The sequence below is a fragment of the Hydractinia symbiolongicarpus genome, chromosome 1 (assembly GCF_029227915.1).
Source record: "Hydractinia symbiolongicarpus strain clone_291-10 chromosome 1, HSymV2.1, whole genome shotgun sequence".
Lineage (NCBI taxonomy): Eukaryota > Metazoa > Cnidaria > Hydrozoa > Anthoathecata > Hydractiniidae > Hydractinia > Hydractinia symbiolongicarpus.
In genome coordinates, this window is record NC_079875.1 from 22244195 (window position 1) to 22261672 (window position 17478).

Here is a 17478-nt window from a genome sequence, read left to right on the forward strand (position 1 = left end):
GTTGCAAACCACCATGTCCGTTGACATTCCAAACTCAAGCAATCTCTCCCCTTCCTTATTTCTGCTCCCAAATCCATAGCCTCCATGCACACCTCTATAACCTTTAGATGACTTCACAACTTGACCATGACAAGTTCAGTGTCTCCAAACTTTGATGTGACTGCTATTAAGTCATTATAAAACTTAAATATTTATCTTCCTCACTGAGTCCACACTGTGGAGCATAAACTGACAGAAAAGTGACAATCCTATTACCTATCAAAAACTTTTTCTACCCACTTCCCTGCAACGAATATGCCAACTCCTCCATATCCATCACTATTACCAATCCAAAAAAGCTTATACCTTACCCTCCTACCTTCCACAAATCTCACTAAAGCTCCTCTCCAACTAACTTCCTGAACACAACACATATCAACAGATCTATGTTCTAACATTTCAACTACTTCACCTGCTCTACCTCTCAGAGTACCAACATTTACACTAGCCATTCAAACAAAAAACAATTTTGTCTCACCTTCCAAAGAGAAAAATATCACGCTTTTAAAAATGGAAAGCCTGTCAAGTGTAATTTCAATGCCGCAAGTAGCTGCATGTGAGTAAAAACTTCAGAACTTTGAAATTCTTTTTCTCAGTGTTTATTTTTGATAAAATGGTATCTACATCTGAACTTTATCTTACAAAACAAAATAACGTTTGTGTAGAAAAGTTGTTTTGAAATAAAGCTAAATAAAATAATTAAAAAGGTTTTTTTTTTAATTTTTTTGTAAAAACGTGTTTAAATTTTTTTACAGCCATCTATGTGAAAGAAAACAAGTTGAAAAAGTAGCATTTGGAAGAATATGAAATAGTAAGAAAACTGTAAAATTTTAAACAAAATGGTAAAAACCCTTTTTAGATACAGCCCAGCTGGGAAGAATAGTCAAAAAATTTTGAAAAAAAACCAGCCAAGAAACATCAGTTAGGAGAGACTGGGAGTAAATTTTGTATACACCTAAACCTCAAACGACCTTAATATTTTTCCAAAACAATTATATCACTAAATTGAGAAAAATAAGGGCTTCTAAAATATCTACATATCAGGTAAAACTGTTATTTAGAGATGATATTTGGATTATAAAAATTATGCGCACTTTCCTTTACACTCGCCTTAAGAAGTTTTAGTCTTTAGTAACTACTTTTTCAGAAAATTGTTTGTGAGCTTTGTAAAAAATTTCCAGGATCGTGGTCACCATGCAACATGGGTAGCAAGAGAGAATAAAGGTAGGAACACTACAGGAATATTAGAAGCAGGAACAATAACAGATATAAGTAATGTGTTTAAGTAAAAAAGAAGGATAATTTTTTATAAACCTTTGCCTTTTTCAAAAACTCATTGATTAATAGAAACAAACCTGGCTGATTATATGCATCTTCGTATGCATCTAACCAGAAAAAACGAAGAACTTCTTCACCTTGAAAAAGAAGATAAAAAAATGTGTGATTTTAAATTGTTAAAAGTATGTTTTATTTGTGCATATTAACAAATCTTAACATACCATTGACATTTATAGTTGGTACAGATGAAGGGGTCGCGCAGACATTGGGAATAGACTATGGAAAAAAAGTTAACTGCAATGAAATTAAAATATATATTATATATTGTGTTTTATCACAAAGATGACAGGACATTCTGCATTATAGTTTTTATTAGCCAAACGAAAATAAAAATTGCAATTATTAAGTCAAAATATAACTTTCTATAATTTGATTTAATAATAATTTGTACAAAATTTATAATAATTTATACAAAATTTATAATAATTTATACAAAATTTATAATAATTTGTACAAAATTTATAATAATTTATACACAAAGTGCTCCATTTTTGACTACTAAAATTTCTTATTTTTTCATGAAAATTGGCAAAAACTACACCAGGCAAGAAAAAAGATCAAAAAGTACTTTTTCTTTGGTCGTCTGCAATGTCTTTGTATTTTGAATAAAAAGACTTAGAAATGATAACGAAAAGAGTTGCTTACAGCCTCCTGAAACTTTTTATCAAACATTGATTGCCAATCCTGTTTGTTTATTGCTTTTTCTTCTTTTTTTTCGCTTTTTAAATTAGGTGCTTCTTCTATTATCTATAAAGGAATGAAAAAATTAGAAGAAAAAGAAAAACAGTTTTAAAACTTACAACTTATGTGACTTTTCACATACCTCTTTGACATCTTTCATATCAACATTTTCATTTTCATTTTCAATATCATCAATTTCATTTGTTATGCTGCTTTTAAACTCTTCTGTTTTTACAATCCTATTGTTATCTTGAGACACTTAAAGATATAGAGAGAAAAAATTATTCATATACTCTTTTTAAGAGTGAAAAGAATCATCTCGATTGCTTTATAAATGGCACAGGCAATTAATGCATTGCACCTTAAAATGCATAACACATGATATTTGCTGCAAAGGCATCTAAAGTATTCTGAAATACTGAACCGAGTCAATTTCACTTAACCAATGCCAGAACATCATATTTAAACCAAAAATTCTAAACTAACCATAACAAGAGTCCTGGCTATCAGGGAAATCGGGCTCCTGGTGCTCGAATGAGTCATTTTCCACAAATCCATCGTCTACTGGAACTGTTTCTTGTTTAACTTTTAGTGGTATGATTTTCCGTGACTTTTTACTAATGGTCACCTTTTTTTCTTCCTAAAAAACACAGTAGTTTAATTTGAGTAATTTGATTGAAAAAACAAAACAACAAAAAACAAAGTTAAAACACATTGTGCTATCTTACCTGAAGTCTTCTTGGGGGGTGCTTATTCGATCTTTTAGGTGTTCTAAAAGAAAATGTTTTGTAACCACGAAGGATAGATGCATCAGTCATTTTCAGAAATATTTGAATCAAATCACGGGTGCGATGTAAAATGCACTTGCAAAGGATGTTACGCGTGCGATGTTGCGCATTCATTTTGCGGTAGAAAAGTGGGGGACGTTTTGAATCAATTTCCTTTTCTACATGTTCGAAATAGTATGCGTGACTATACCGCACGTGGGTTTCTTTTTTAAAATTGTTTTAATAACACTTGTGCCATAAAGAAGAAAATCCAATAAATTCCATTAAACTGCTATGGTTTCCAATTGTTTTGTCAAATGAAAAAATTATCTACAATTAAATCCGTCATAAAATGTCTATTCCGTCTGTAAGTGCAGTGGACTTGCTTCATCCGTGCTCCGTTGGCGTTCACCTCCGCATTAGTTAAGAACCGCATGACTGGATTTCTTGTGTAAGACCTGGTTACCAATGACGAAGGGGCCAGGCAAGAGAGATTTATATATACGTAGTTCTTTTAAAGGTGAATTAGCTAGGATGATCAGGTTGGCTATGAATAGGCTTGCTCATGGAAAAAGGACCAGGACTATTCACTAATTCTGAGATCTGAAAGTGGGGGGTGTCCAACCAAGATGGAATTTATCGGACGTTTTGTCCGATGAAAGTTTGAAACAAGCTACGGACATGTCCAGTCTGCCGTCGTTAAAATATTTTAAGACAGCAAAATTTTGTTGTCGTGATTTTTGTTTTGCCGTCGAAGCTGACTTAACGGCGGCAGATTTTTGCTGTCTAACATTTTCGCTAATTCAGAGGGCTGAACTCATTTATTTAAAAAAATTACAGTGGCATTTTTTTTCTTTGTCACCGTCAGTGCAAAGTAGGAAGGCGGTTATGACAGCATTCCCATGACGTCATCAATTTCCATAACTGTTCACACCATTAAAAACATTGTCATTTAATAGACCTATTTCCATATCCATATTTTTAGCATACGAAAACACTGAATAACATGAAAACGAGATTAGTTATGAGCAAATTTTCAGTTTGCAGCAAGTGGCGCAGATATGGTTTGCAATTACTTGCAATTATTTGCAAAATTAATTTGTTATACGAATTGTTATTGACATTTGGTGATAATATGGGGTAATATAGCATGCATCATTGGGCCTTTCTAATGCTTTTGTTCATTATTCTTGGTGTGAAATGAGCTAGGTATTAGTTAGCTTTGAACATATGAATAGCTATTTGGCTGACTGACTTGTTCTAAATAAACGTGAAATTTCTGGTTTCAAAAATTTGTAATGTTGCTGGTATATATCCTGTGTCCCAAGTTATTGAGTGTAAAGATTTTTTATAAAAACTGTAAAAATAACATTAGCCACACAGTGCTTTTAAAATAATAGTTGACCTTGTGGGTGTTTATTTCTTTCCCAAGTGAGGGTACTTTGGGAACAAGATGGATGTTAAACTTTCCTTGGAATGTTCTTGCTTATTTTTGGTAAAAAAAATATTTCAAATTCAAAATATAACGCTGACAAAAGGGATGATACCCTATTTCTTAAATTTTGTATTTAAAGATTTAGCATCTTGTATATAATTTCAGGAAAATAAAACTTTTTTTTGGTGATTTTGTTTAGTCAGAAACATTTTTCTCTGAGAGGATCACTTCACAAAGCAATTTAAAAATTGTTCCTTGAAAGAAACACAAAGTGGTTATTTGAAAAAAAACCTGGTTTTTAGGAACATTGAGACTGAGATTTTGCCAAAATTTAAAGTTGCGTATTATTTTTTTAAAAAGACTTCACATATGGATATTTATGATATGCTCTTTGAATTAAACTGCAACTATTAAGGTTACCATCACAATGCTTGATAAAAATGAACGAGTAGTGACAGAGGGAGTCTGACAATTATATACATAATCACAACAGACAATAGTGTGAAAATATTTGTTATATTTTTTTATGCAATAAATATTAAAAATGCTTTATATTTATGGAGTACTTCTGTTAGCATCAGTCAAGCATATTAAACATTGATTTTTGGGAAAGGAAGAGCTCAAAATGAAATTCACAATATGTTTTCCAGTGTTGTAGCTTAGCTGGTTATGCTGGCTGGCTACAAGCAAAATAATTTTTTTTATCTGATCAGAGTAATAAGTGCCACCAAGCACTAGTAAACTTGTACATTAAGTTTAGCTTTAAATTTACTAGAAAACAATGAAATAAAAATGTATTAACATCATTCTAAACGTGGCTAGTTTTTGGGATTAGGTTGCTATAACATATTCCAAAAGAATACGCTTTTAAAATCAGCAATATTTCACAAATATGTCACACTACCACTATCAACTGTGTTAACTTCGATTTTGTGAAACTGCCAGTTAAAAGCTGTAAAAGTCAACATTTTGTTGATACATCCTTTAAACTTGCATGTAAACAACTACAATCCCAAAATTTGCTCATAACTAATGTCGTTTTCATGATGCTCTGCATTTCCGAATGCATATTTTGCAGAATTGACAGGTTGAAGATATCACCAAAACAAACCCCAATATTTCCAGGTCATAATCAAAATGACTTATGCTTAAGTGATGAAATTTAGCATTTTTTGTAGAATGTCTTAAAATACAAACCCATTCAAGGTTAAAAATTAATTTGATAACGTCACAGGGAATAAAACTGACGTCACACATAAAATAGGCAATTTTTTCCATTTTACAATGCACTTTAATTTTTCACATGTTACTGGTGCTATGACCTTGTTTCTGAATAGACTTGTGGACTTGAAGAAAAAAATTGATCAATATAAAAAATGAGTTTTCATGACATCATTTGGATAAAAAATGAAGTTTGTTCAAAAGTTTGCTATTTGCATTTAAATATTGTTAAGGTAAAGAAATCATATTGGTTTCTCTATCAATTAGAAATGATCTCATTCTAGCCATGTCAATACTTCCTCGAAATCTGATCTGTATTTTATCCTTAGGATCTTAGCAACCCTTTAGTAACAACCTAGTGATGTAATAAATATTTTTATAATGAATACATCATTTACTACACCCTAACATTAAAGTCGACACTTCGAAATGCAGGAAAATTTACCCCCGTCCCAAGAATGTCTGCAAAGTATTAAATGTTTCTGAAATTCTTTTTTTATCACTAGCCACAATAAAAGTCAAAAAGTCACAGAAAGTTAGAAAAAGTCACAAAATTTCAGCACTGAATCTTATCATTAACACAAATTATGCCTAGCCAAACATCCATTGGTACTTGTTGTTGTCGTAAGGTATAATACGGTTAAAACATTGATCATCTATAGTGTGTAACTACTTTATTCGTTCTTTGAGCATTTTTACAATCTCTTCATTTTTTGACAGTCATACCTTAAGCAAAATGCAAGCATACATACTTGGACATCCTACTCCCTCCTTTGCAACATACCCCTTATTACCTATAAAAGAAGTCTATTAACGAAAGAAGGCCTACTTGGTGTTTGTGACTGTCTTCACTTTAGCATTACTTTCAGTAGACTGAAAAAGAATACATAAAATGTGAGTGGCGTTGAGACAATTTACACAGCCATTTTAGAGAAAACACAGGATTCTTTTTAACTGAGCTGCTAGTTTTAATTTTCAGAGCTAAATGATTAAATGAAGTAGGATAATTCCTTTACCCCTGCACAAACAGGGGATGCTGTTTTAGCATTGAAAACAAACATAATGCAAGTCACAGCAATGTTCATGAATAGGAATTTTAACCTATATGGGTTGAAGTTGTTAGCAGAATTGTAGGACACAAACAAATTTTGGGATGTTAAATGGGCGCTAATGATATTTACTATAAACCTTGTGCTTACAGGCTAATAATAGGTTAATGGAAATCATTATGTAAAACAATTCCATATTGTCAAGGATTTGTTTTAATTTATTTTAGTTACTTAAGCTTATTTAAGATTAAATTGAAAGATTAGAAAACACACAAAGCTCAAATATAGTAATATTTTTCACATAAAAAACATTACTGAACAAAGTTTATATCATATTTTTTAACAATATTTAATAACTAAATAAATACAAACTATTAAAATAGGTTTAAAAAAAATGTAAGTCAAAAATAAATGTCAGTTCAGGTGAGATGCCTGTTTAGGCGAGAAGAGAACAAAAAACAAGTATTTTTGTACAGTTTTTCGGAAAAATATGGTTAGTTGAGTCTATAGAACAAATAATTAAATTTCCTTCCCCTTATAATATGTTCTTGTTGCATTGATAAGAAATCCAAATCAAATTTTTGTTTGCTCTTGTATATGGATTATATTCTTTTTCAAATAAAATAGATACAAAATTGAAGCACTTTACCAGACAGAAATGTGTGTATAGTTATTGTTACATGAATACAGCGATACATGCTCCATTTAGTAGCATTTTTGTGATTTTACATTTTAAGCTTAATATTAAGATCGCACATGCACCACACACAAGGAATTATATCAAGACGTGTTATTTACTGCATGCCCACTAAAAATGTTTGGAACGAAGAGTCATTATTCCATTATTTTTTCATTATATTGTTATTGCTCTCACTCTTACGAAATAGAAAATATGTATGGATACTCTGTACCCAACAAAAACACTGCACACTGTTTGTTTGTATCCTGGCGGTCAAATCGAATTTCGGCGTTCAGCGACTGTTGACCGACTGTTATTGAAGCGCTGTTGACTTGAAAAAGTTCAGTGCAAACATGTCCATAGCAATTTTACTATAGTTTGGGGTAAATTTATGACTTGTATCTTGACAACTAATGGCAACAAGTTTCATTTATAGAGAACTAACGCAAAAGATATAAGAGTTTATTTACCCCAAGACTGTTCAGAATATCTTCAAGAACATCATCCCCATCCAAAGTAACATCCGTCTAAAGTAGTAATCAAACATATACCATATGAACAAAAACAAAATTGATATAGCATTAAATATATAAATAAAAGAATTTTTAAAAGATAGAAATTTGTATTTCTTTCAATATTTAAAGCCCTATTTTAGATCCATTGTTAGTATTTAGGGAAGCATTACTCTGTTTGTCTGTCTGTTTTTGTGGACATCATCACTAATCTTTCTTTCATTTTTTCTTTATTTTAGAATATCAATTCATATTAGCAATTAAAAAATCAAAAACCCTATAAAATCTATGCAAAAAGTGATAAACAAAATTGTACAAAAACCCCGTTTTTGTTTTATAGCAAAGTGAAACTAAAAATTAATACATTAAAAATTTGAACAAAAGAAGTAAGAAAGATTAAGTAGCATTATGCTTAAATAATGAGCATTTTTGAAAATAATTATTAATAATCACCTCTTTCTTTCTTTTTTTCAAATTTGATCCAGCACTGAACATGCTTGCAATATTGGAACTTTTTACATTGGATTTTTCAGCCTTTTTACCCTAAATTAAATTTTGATTTATTCTTTAAATATTCATACACTAGTCGATAAAGGAGAAATCCACTTAGGCAGAAGGACAATTCAAAAATATGTTTTTTTAGGTTTTTTGATGACGTTAGCAGTGCAGATACAAAAAATTTGGCTTAATCGTTCTGCCTTCATGTGTAGAGGTTGAAACACTGGTCAAAATAATCTATAGGATCATATGTTTTCGACAAACGCCTAAGTAGATATAAGGGTTTAAAATTTTTGGTGATGTCGGCAAAGTCCCCTTAAAACACCAAATTTGTTTTTTTTTAAAGTTTATATACCTTTATCCTTTATCGTATAGATTTTGAAACTCTGATCAACCCGTCCATTCGGAAACGGATTCGGGGACCCAGGTTTGGGAAAATTACCCAAATTGGTCCTAGTTGGTCCCTAGTTACCCACGCGGTGAAAAATCATTGACATCATCACCTCGTTTCCAAGTTATTCGCCCTCAAAGTTTTAGGTGCACTGTAATGGCTTCATTAATTTAATATCAGTTATTGACGTTAAAATAGTGTGATTGACGTTGTGCCGTAACGTCACAAAATTTAACATACTAGACATGCATTTTTCAACGACATCAAAGTAAAATGAACACATCCACTTTGCCTGTTACAGACACACAGACACACTCTCTGTATTATTATAAGAGATAGTAAGACATGTCAAAATGTCAACAATTTTTTTATAAAAATTAAGGCGAGGTAAAAAAATACGGGGTAAAAACAACTCCCAAAAATTGACCATAGACATACATAGGCTTGTTTATCACTTAAATTGTTTAAGGTGATGCCTGTTCTTTTGCCACATATCTCAGAACTTACATCAGTACATCTGTAATTTGACTTAATTATAAACTGTTAGTTAGAAAAATGCAAAAATAACTTTTTCACTCATCTTTTAGACATTTCCAGTTAGTATCAAAGTTTTACATGTTGTTAATTTGTTACATTAGGTAGGTAACGCAGTTTTGTTTTATTATGATTTTGGGTATATGGCATTGAAATAATCATTTAAAACGAATCCATATATTGAATTATTTTTATCTAACTTTATACAATTGATTACCTGATCTGAGAGCTGCTGGCATCAGGCTAAACTGCCAATTAACTAGAGAGCTGAAGCTGTTTTAATTTTTCTTTTTAATACTGACTGTGGAATTAAAACATTATCTTAACTTAACTCAAACAAGTTTTTTTTTATTTATGTTGGATGCTACTATGTATTTACAGTTTTATCATCAGAAACAAAGAAAATAAAGTAATCAACTTAATAATTAGTTTTGTCCCACATTTTTTCCCTTTTCAGTCTAAAAACAACACTTAATACTGATTTTACTTACTTCCATAAATAATTTAAGATTTGTACCTAAATTGATACACTAAAAGCGCTGTTTCTATGGCACAAAATTTTTTGAACAGACTAGACAGGTTACCGTATTTTCCGGTATATAACCCGCAGCTCAGCTTTTTTAGGGAGTTATAAACTAGATGCTATCAGATAGCCCGCACCTTCGTATAACCCGCATAAAATTTCAATCAATGTGTTTTACTAACCCGCACCTTTGCATAACCCGCATCGTGTTAAGAAAAAAATTCAGCGTATTTTTACTTACCCTAATCATTTTATAATCATGTGCATGTGTTCTGTTTTTTCATGCTGGAGACAAGTGGGGGACGTTTAAACTCGTGAACCCCAAACACGAGAACCAAGTGCCTGAACTAGTGACTCTCTTAGTCTTAACTTCCTTGTCTCCGATTGCCGAAATAATAATGAATTAAAATTAATTTGACAAGTCGATCTTCTAATAATGCCGACAGTACCAAATCGGACAATGCTGTTTTCTTTTAATTTGTAGACTTTAGTTTCAGCCAATAATAACTCTTCCTGCGATTGAACAAACAAACAAATAAAAACCATTCTATTAGGTTACAAACCTAAAGTAAAAATTATAAACCTAAAGTAAAAGTTTTTTTGGCATAAAAATAAACAACATAATAATTATCACAGATTGTCAATAAAAGTGATGTATGGAACGTTCTTTTCTAATGTTTATAGAATTTTGTTATCTATTTAATCTCAGCAATCACTGTGTGCATAATAAAATGAATGGCGGCAATAAGGAGGAGATAGTTGTGTGTGTCTTATTAATTGTATTTTGATAATTTCAGTGGCCACCTGTCGCTCGAAGGTAGCGAAGATAAAAAAAGAAAATTATTATCTATACTTTAATTTTAACATTTTTCAAAATTTTTAACAGGAATAAATAATTAAGTCTTGGACACTAGGTTGTGAAATACGTGTCAAATAAACCTAAAAATGATACCTGCTATATTGCTCTATTACCAAAAGCAAATCATTTCAATGTGCTCAATGTGATTGCAAAGATATAAATAGATTAGAATTACATTCAACACAAAAGAAAAATGATCTCTAGAATTGTGTTTCAGAGAGAGCTCGTAATATTAGCAATGGCTAATTAAATCACGTAGTTGAAGTAAGATTACATAGATATAGGATCGCGCGTGCAGTTATATTAATGTACGCATTTTATCCCGCGGGTACTGTTTTCTTCATTGAATGTATAAACTTTAAATTCCACAATAAATGACAGAAAATATAAAACTTATCACATAACCCGCACCACAATATAACCCGCACCAACGATGGAAGTCGTAAAAATCAACTTATAACCCGCGGGTTATATACCGGAAAATACGGTAGTTCTTTTCACAATCTAAAATTTTATTTTGTTTGTTTTTATCCCAAGTGACTATAATATATATAAAAAAAGTTAAATAAACATACTTCTTTCTTTTTTGACTTTGCCTCTAAAACAAAAAAGAAAAAGTCGAGATTGTTACTGTGATATTGACAAAAAAAGTTTCAAAATTGGACCAGGACACACAAGTTAGTCACACAATCTGTGTGATAAAGCGCACACCACTCCACATGCTCCTAACACAGCCCAATTTAAATTTGCAATGCACAAAGCTTAAGCTATTTTAAAGAGTAAGCTCCATGAGCAGTGAACCTTAAAACAAAACATCATCACTGGTCTTGAAGTGGATAATTCATCAGGGTTACCACTGATAAAATGAGAACAGAAGTAAGGATATTAAGGAGAATTAAGGAGACAAATTGAGATTTTTTAAGGACGTTTTGCTGCAAACAAGAATAAAAAATATAAAAAATAAGGATAGTTAAGGGGAAAGCCAATTTTAGTTCTCTATCTTTAATGTTGCAAACTATGTTCTATGGTAAAAAAATTATACATATTATACAAATATACCTCCAAATTATGCCCTAAAAGATAGAAAATATAGGATTTTCAGTAACAGAGAAATATGTCTTATTTCACTGGTGATGAACAAACCATGAACACATTTTCAAAAAAGTTACAATCAGAAAAATTAAGAAATAAGGAGAAATTAAGGAAAAAGGAAAGGCTAAGGAAAAGCTAAAAGTCCTTTTGAAGGAGATTTTCTTTTCTAAGGTTATTTAAGGAATTTAAGGAGGATCACTCTGTTCATTTTCAACCTTAATTACTGTGGTCAGTTGCTTACATTTCTACCTACACAAATATGTGTACATGTCTATTGAAAAATTATGTTTCACAGAAAGAAAGAAATTCAAAATGACAGTATTTTAGTTCCTATCATTGTGAAGAACAAAATAGTTTCTATAGATTTAGTTAACAATCATTACTGATGTTGTTACTAAAATATATATACTGCACAATTGTCAGGAAAAAACAGGTTTATAAATAGGACTAAAACAATGATTGTGTGTTTGCTCTAATACAACCAAATTGTTTAATCAATTGTTAATCCTACTTTCGTTTGGAATTTCATTTGGATCATCATCAAATATCTCTCTTCCATCATCAACATAACCACCACCATCTAAAAATACACAAAGATTAAATGCTGTCTGCACTTTCTTAAGAACAATCTATACCTGCACATACCATCATCTACAATAAAATCTTCTTCTTGACGTTCCTGTACCAACTGTGCATAGTGATTTTCATCAACCAATTCATAAACATCCTTCTCCTCATGAAACTATATTGATAAGAAAGAAAGTATAAACAGATCAGTGTGTGTGCGTGTGATGACCTCTTTTCCTTGTTACTTTCTTTCTTTAAGATACTGCAACATGAGGATATTGCAACAAAAATACATTTTGCATTAAAACTAAATTAAAAAAACAACAACAGAGTCTTTCTTACATCATAATCAACCTTCTCACCAGTTTCTCGATGTTTTCTAAGATGTAGAAACAAATTAGATGCTGATGCACTTTGCATAACATTTTTATGCACAAACACATGCCAATGTAAAGTACAACTGTCGCAAAACTTTTTTGTTTGTATAAATTAAATCAATTTGTTTCATAATTCGAAAAAAGTTTATTGCAGTTTGTTACAAGAATAGCACGTTTTTTTTCGTGTTTTTAAAACCATGAAAATGTAATTGTAAAAACCTTAAAAAAGTAATGATACGAAGCTTATAAAACGCCATATTTTAAAACCATTGAAACCTGATTTTGAACCTTTTGTATTAAAACTACCAAATGCCATCATACAAATAATAAAAAAGCAATTTTTGATCCACTACATTTTAAGTCTTTTGGACAGTGTTGTATAGGTAACATTTTACAATATTATTCGAAATGATTTTAGTAAGTATGTCAGTATTTTTAAAGACTTTATCTTAGCAATTTAGGTTTTTCAAGGATTTCATTTAAGTTTTTACATCATTTAAAAAGTATTATGGATATTTTGAGACAAATCTCTAACAAGTCAAAAAATTATTAATTAATAAACTTGTAAAGAAAACAAGTACCAGCACTTTCAATGTTATTGTAAAAAGCATTTCAATAATTATCATGTGTAATATTTGTTGACATATTCAATGCACAATAAATAAAATGGTGCTGTTTTATACTTGTTGCTATTTCTTATGAAATAATGACAAATAAAATATTTACTTTATTTGGTCTAAAACCTTTTTTCTATTGGAAGGGCCTTTTGCAGCACGACGACTTGATCTCCGGGATCCTAAAAGTAATGTATCATCAAAAATTTCCATCACAGTTTCTGTCCTACACATCTTTATATAGACATGAAAATTTCTCATTCATTATGTTATTTAATATGGCTGTATACTGTTGCTATACTATTAACCCCCCCCCCCCTTACATAAAAAAAGACTTGGTTTATATTACATAGAATGTTTGAATTGTGATTGACTTTTCTTGTAATATGCTTGAATACCCCAGACAAAAGGGATATGTAAACCTGTGTGCAAGGGAGCATCACACTTTTTCTATACTAACTTTGTAATCATTCTTATTTTCTCCTGGTAAAGATTTAACGTGCAGATGTTATCTAGCTTGTCAATTTTTGAGTATACAAAACAAGAATCCTTTGTGACAACAAAATAATGAAAATAAGATAAAAACATGCTAGCAATACTTGGTATTCAGGTTTTTTAAACAAGTGGAAATGTTGTGTTTTTTAGAGAAGATAAGGCATACCAGAAAAACATAGGTACTCTCTTATAATGAGACTGAAAAATTACTCAAATTTGATATGTTTTGGATTGTCTACCCCCTGGCCTTGGGATTCCTCTTCCATTTTGCCTTGTGATTGAGTGTTTTTGTTGTATATTGCACATGTAAAATGGACAGAGAGCATTTTCATAAAAAGAATGTGGCATGTCTAGCCAGTATGCTACTTTTTTTGATGCAGTGAACCTCATTTCAGCCTCAGGCATACCTAAAGCTAGAAAACATAGAACTACCATCTCCGCTAGCATAGAACAAGCTACTCAGGTGCATAAAACCACCAAATAAAATTAGCTACTCTGCTGGCCATGAAGATAGCTACTTCTGGCATAGAACTAACTACTTAGCTAGCATAAAAGGATCCTTTTCACGCACCCACACACGTGAAACAGCTATTCAGGTAATTACACTCTTTACTCGCGTAAAATAAAAAAATTAACGAAGGAATTATAAAAGTTGATTTTTTTCTGCCTGTGTGAAATTAAAAGTTGAACATTTTATTTTAAAATTCTTAACTGTATAAAAGAACATAACATACTTGTTTTACTTTTAAAAATCTAAAGAACAACTTTAAATCTAAAAACAACTTTAAACTATTTTAAACAAGCCATCTCCCAAAAGCTAACAAACAAAACTTAAAACCTCAATAAATAAAAAATGACTCCCATTTTTACCATTTTTATAGATAATAAATAACCTACAGAGAAAATATAACCCTGGGAACAAGGTTGGGGATAAATAGCACTACAAACAAAATGGCAGACCATTGCAGTAAGTGCAACGTGTGGCACGTGTCAGCGTCTCTTCGTCCACTGTTTAAATTTAATTATATGTTATTTACCTATTATAAATTACTTCCTACAATGAACCAACGTGTTTTGTTAATATATTTAGCACTTTTACACCACTTAAAGAACACTCACGGGACTAATAAGAGTGAAATAAACCAGGAAAAAACGAAAAAACGCACGCGCAAACTTTCTAAAATAAAATAAATAAATTTTTTTATGGTCTTCAGGACGTGAATATAACATATTTTTAAAGGTGGCCTAATAGTGTAAAGCCTCCAAAATGTTACCGTAGAAAGAAATGGGCTAAAAAAGACCTTTCTTCAGCACGCTTACAGAACTTTCTGCCTCCCACGCAGTTGTTAGAGCCAGAAGGGCTTACCGCGCAAAATAGACCATTTAGGAGATTATGCGCCATTATTAATTTGTGGAACTCGGTGGTGCAAGTTGAACTTTGGACTTCATGTTTTATTCAGTTATTTGCCTTGCGGAACTGCTGGCGGCAGAAGAGTTTTGATTTTGATATCTGTTTTTATCTTTTTGATACTAATTTTATGATATATATTTTGAAAAATACTTTTATTAGGCACTTATTTGTACTTTTAATTTCTTTTGTACAGTAAAGGCAGCTTAATATATCCTAAAAACCTTTAAACTAGCTAGCTAGCTAGCTAGAGGTCTCCCAAAAATGCTTTTAGGACACTGTACTGTACCTAGCTATAAGGCTGTAATTAGTAATTAATGCTTGGTTAAAGGTAATTTCATTTTATATTTAGATATTAAAAATTGTGTACCTGCTTTGTGCATTATAAAGATATTGGCATTGGATTTTAAACTTGGATTATACTTTACTTTAGAGAGAAATTTTTGATTTTGGAAAAAACCTTACTGGATTTAGACTTTGTTTTTGGATTTGTAAAGAAATGTTTAGGTTGTAATATTGTAAAGATCCAGACAGTTATAATCCATTGTCAAAATACTTGTCAAAACTCTATAATGTTATTTATTCCTAAAGTGAAACTTAAGCTTGCAAAATAATCTGGCTTCTTCTCTATGATGGGTGTAAAAATTTTCAATACACTGCCCATAGAGATACCGTACCAGGTTCAGTCGCAGATTTTAGGTCACAATGTATGTTTTACATGAAGTTTTGTTATATATACACATGTCTTTATCGTTTTTTTTATCAGGACATGCAATTATGGGAGTAATTTATTACTAAAGTGTAAATATTTATGATAAATAAATAAATAAATAACTCTGTGAAGCTTGTTTAAATTATTGGCATAATTTCCATTGCAGAAAAAGCCTTGGCGATTAACTTAACTATTACTCAGTCCACAAGAAGTGAGTCAGCTGCCTCACGCTAAGTTCTAAAAAATCCTCATACATTGTAAGAGGCATAATTCGATCGTAAAAATATGTTTAAAGTTGATTAAATATCCACTATAGCGTTAAATTTTAAATGTATTAAGTCAAAAATAATAAAACACACTCAGTATCCCTATGTCCTACATGTGTATTTAATTGTTATTTATAATTCATTAATAGATCAAAGCAATACGCTTAAATAAATGTTGTCTGGTGTTATCCCCTGTTACTTATGTAAAAACATTACGAAGACCTAAACACGCTAAGAGTGTATACAAAACTCGTTTCTTTTTTTTGTGTGTGTGTTTTAAGAGAGTTTTCTACTACGGCATATAGGGTTCAAAGTTCAACTTGCACCACTGGCTTTTGAAAATCCATAATGGCGCATAATCTCCGAAATGGTCTATGTAAACATTTAAAAATACATCAGGTTCTAAACAAAATATAACACTGGCTCATTGAATATTGCATCAAGAACAGACTGCAGTACTGCAAATGCAGAAGCCCTACAACTAATTTCCTAAAAATAAACCTTTTTTGCTTTGGTGGAGATAAAGCCATTTGATCGGATAACATGTATAGCTCATCAAGAACAGACTGCGGTACTGCAAATGCAGAAACCCTACAACTAATTTCTGAAAAATAAACCTTTTTTGCTTTGGTGGAGATAAAGCCATTTGATCTGATAACATGTATAGCTATACAGCTAGCTAGCATGTTGGGGGGAATTTGGCTTTTGTACTAGACAGAAAGGGGCACCTACACTTTTTTCGCTTGTAAACCTAAGGACAGTGTCCCTCACTCCGCAACACTTTTTATATTGATTCACAGATTAATGCTGTTAAACTGAAGCTGAAGGAATAGGAGGAGATAAAAAGTTTTCTCCATATTTTACATTAACTAGATACATAAAGTATATAACGTACAATTTTTTTGTTTGCGAACATAGGGACCCGCTCCCCCCTTTGCAGCCTTTTATATATTGATACATGTCAATTAAATTCAAATTCACTAACCTTCTACAGATTCCATAATTTATGAAATTGCATAAATGTCAACAACACTTTCCTTTCCCGCCAAACCAAGTTTTTTGTTGTTTTTGAGCGGGAGACAAATGTACGGACACCGAGATGAGCTTCTCTCTGCAAGGCACGTAGTCCTGGGGATGAGGTTGCTTGCTCTCTTTGTTTTACTAAGGCATATGTTGCTATAATATTTCATAATTTGCCTCAAAATCTTTTTAGAATATCAAAGCATGCCTTTATTCTTCTTAAATCAATTAATCCAGTAATCTGATACAGTTTTTCTGTCCAGTGCACAGCTTGTCCTCTTCTTGTTAGTTTTTTCGTATTTGAACGGAACTTAAACAAGTTCATCTTCCGTCTCTCTAATTACAAAGAATCCAACTAGTCCTTGGATTAGTTCCTTCAGGTTTGTAACATCAACGTTTTT

At 31.4% G+C, this 17478-nt stretch overlaps 1 protein-coding gene across 1 annotated transcript in view; it reads right to left on the minus strand.

The window, feature by feature from the left end:
- The window catches only part of LOC130646275 (DNA polymerase alpha catalytic subunit-like), a 41409-nt gene extending 24142 nt beyond the window's left edge, over positions 1–17267 (minus strand). Inside the window, exons 1-15 of the mRNA XM_057452454.1 lie at positions 17043–17267; positions 13289–13358; positions 12528–12564; positions 12264–12360; positions 12130–12198; positions 11102–11124; positions 8175–8264; positions 7680–7736; positions 6311–6354; positions 2787–2829; positions 2545–2698; positions 2201–2316; positions 2023–2124; positions 1539–1593; positions 1395–1454 (exon numbers count right to left, since the gene is read on the minus strand). Coding sequence (XP_057308437.1) covers positions 1395–1454; positions 1539–1593; positions 2023–2124; positions 2201–2316; positions 2545–2698; positions 2787–2829; positions 6311–6354; positions 7680–7736; positions 8175–8264; positions 11102–11124; positions 12130–12198; positions 12264–12360; positions 12528–12564; positions 13289–13358; positions 17043–17058 — 1033 coding nt within the window. The 5' untranslated portion in view covers positions 17059–17267. The remainder of the gene's footprint in view (positions 1–1394; positions 1455–1538; positions 1594–2022; positions 2125–2200; positions 2317–2544; positions 2699–2786; positions 2830–6310; positions 6355–7679; positions 7737–8174; positions 8265–11101; positions 11125–12129; positions 12199–12263; positions 12361–12527; positions 12565–13288; positions 13359–17042) is intronic.
- Positions 17268–17478: the final 211 nt, after the last annotated feature.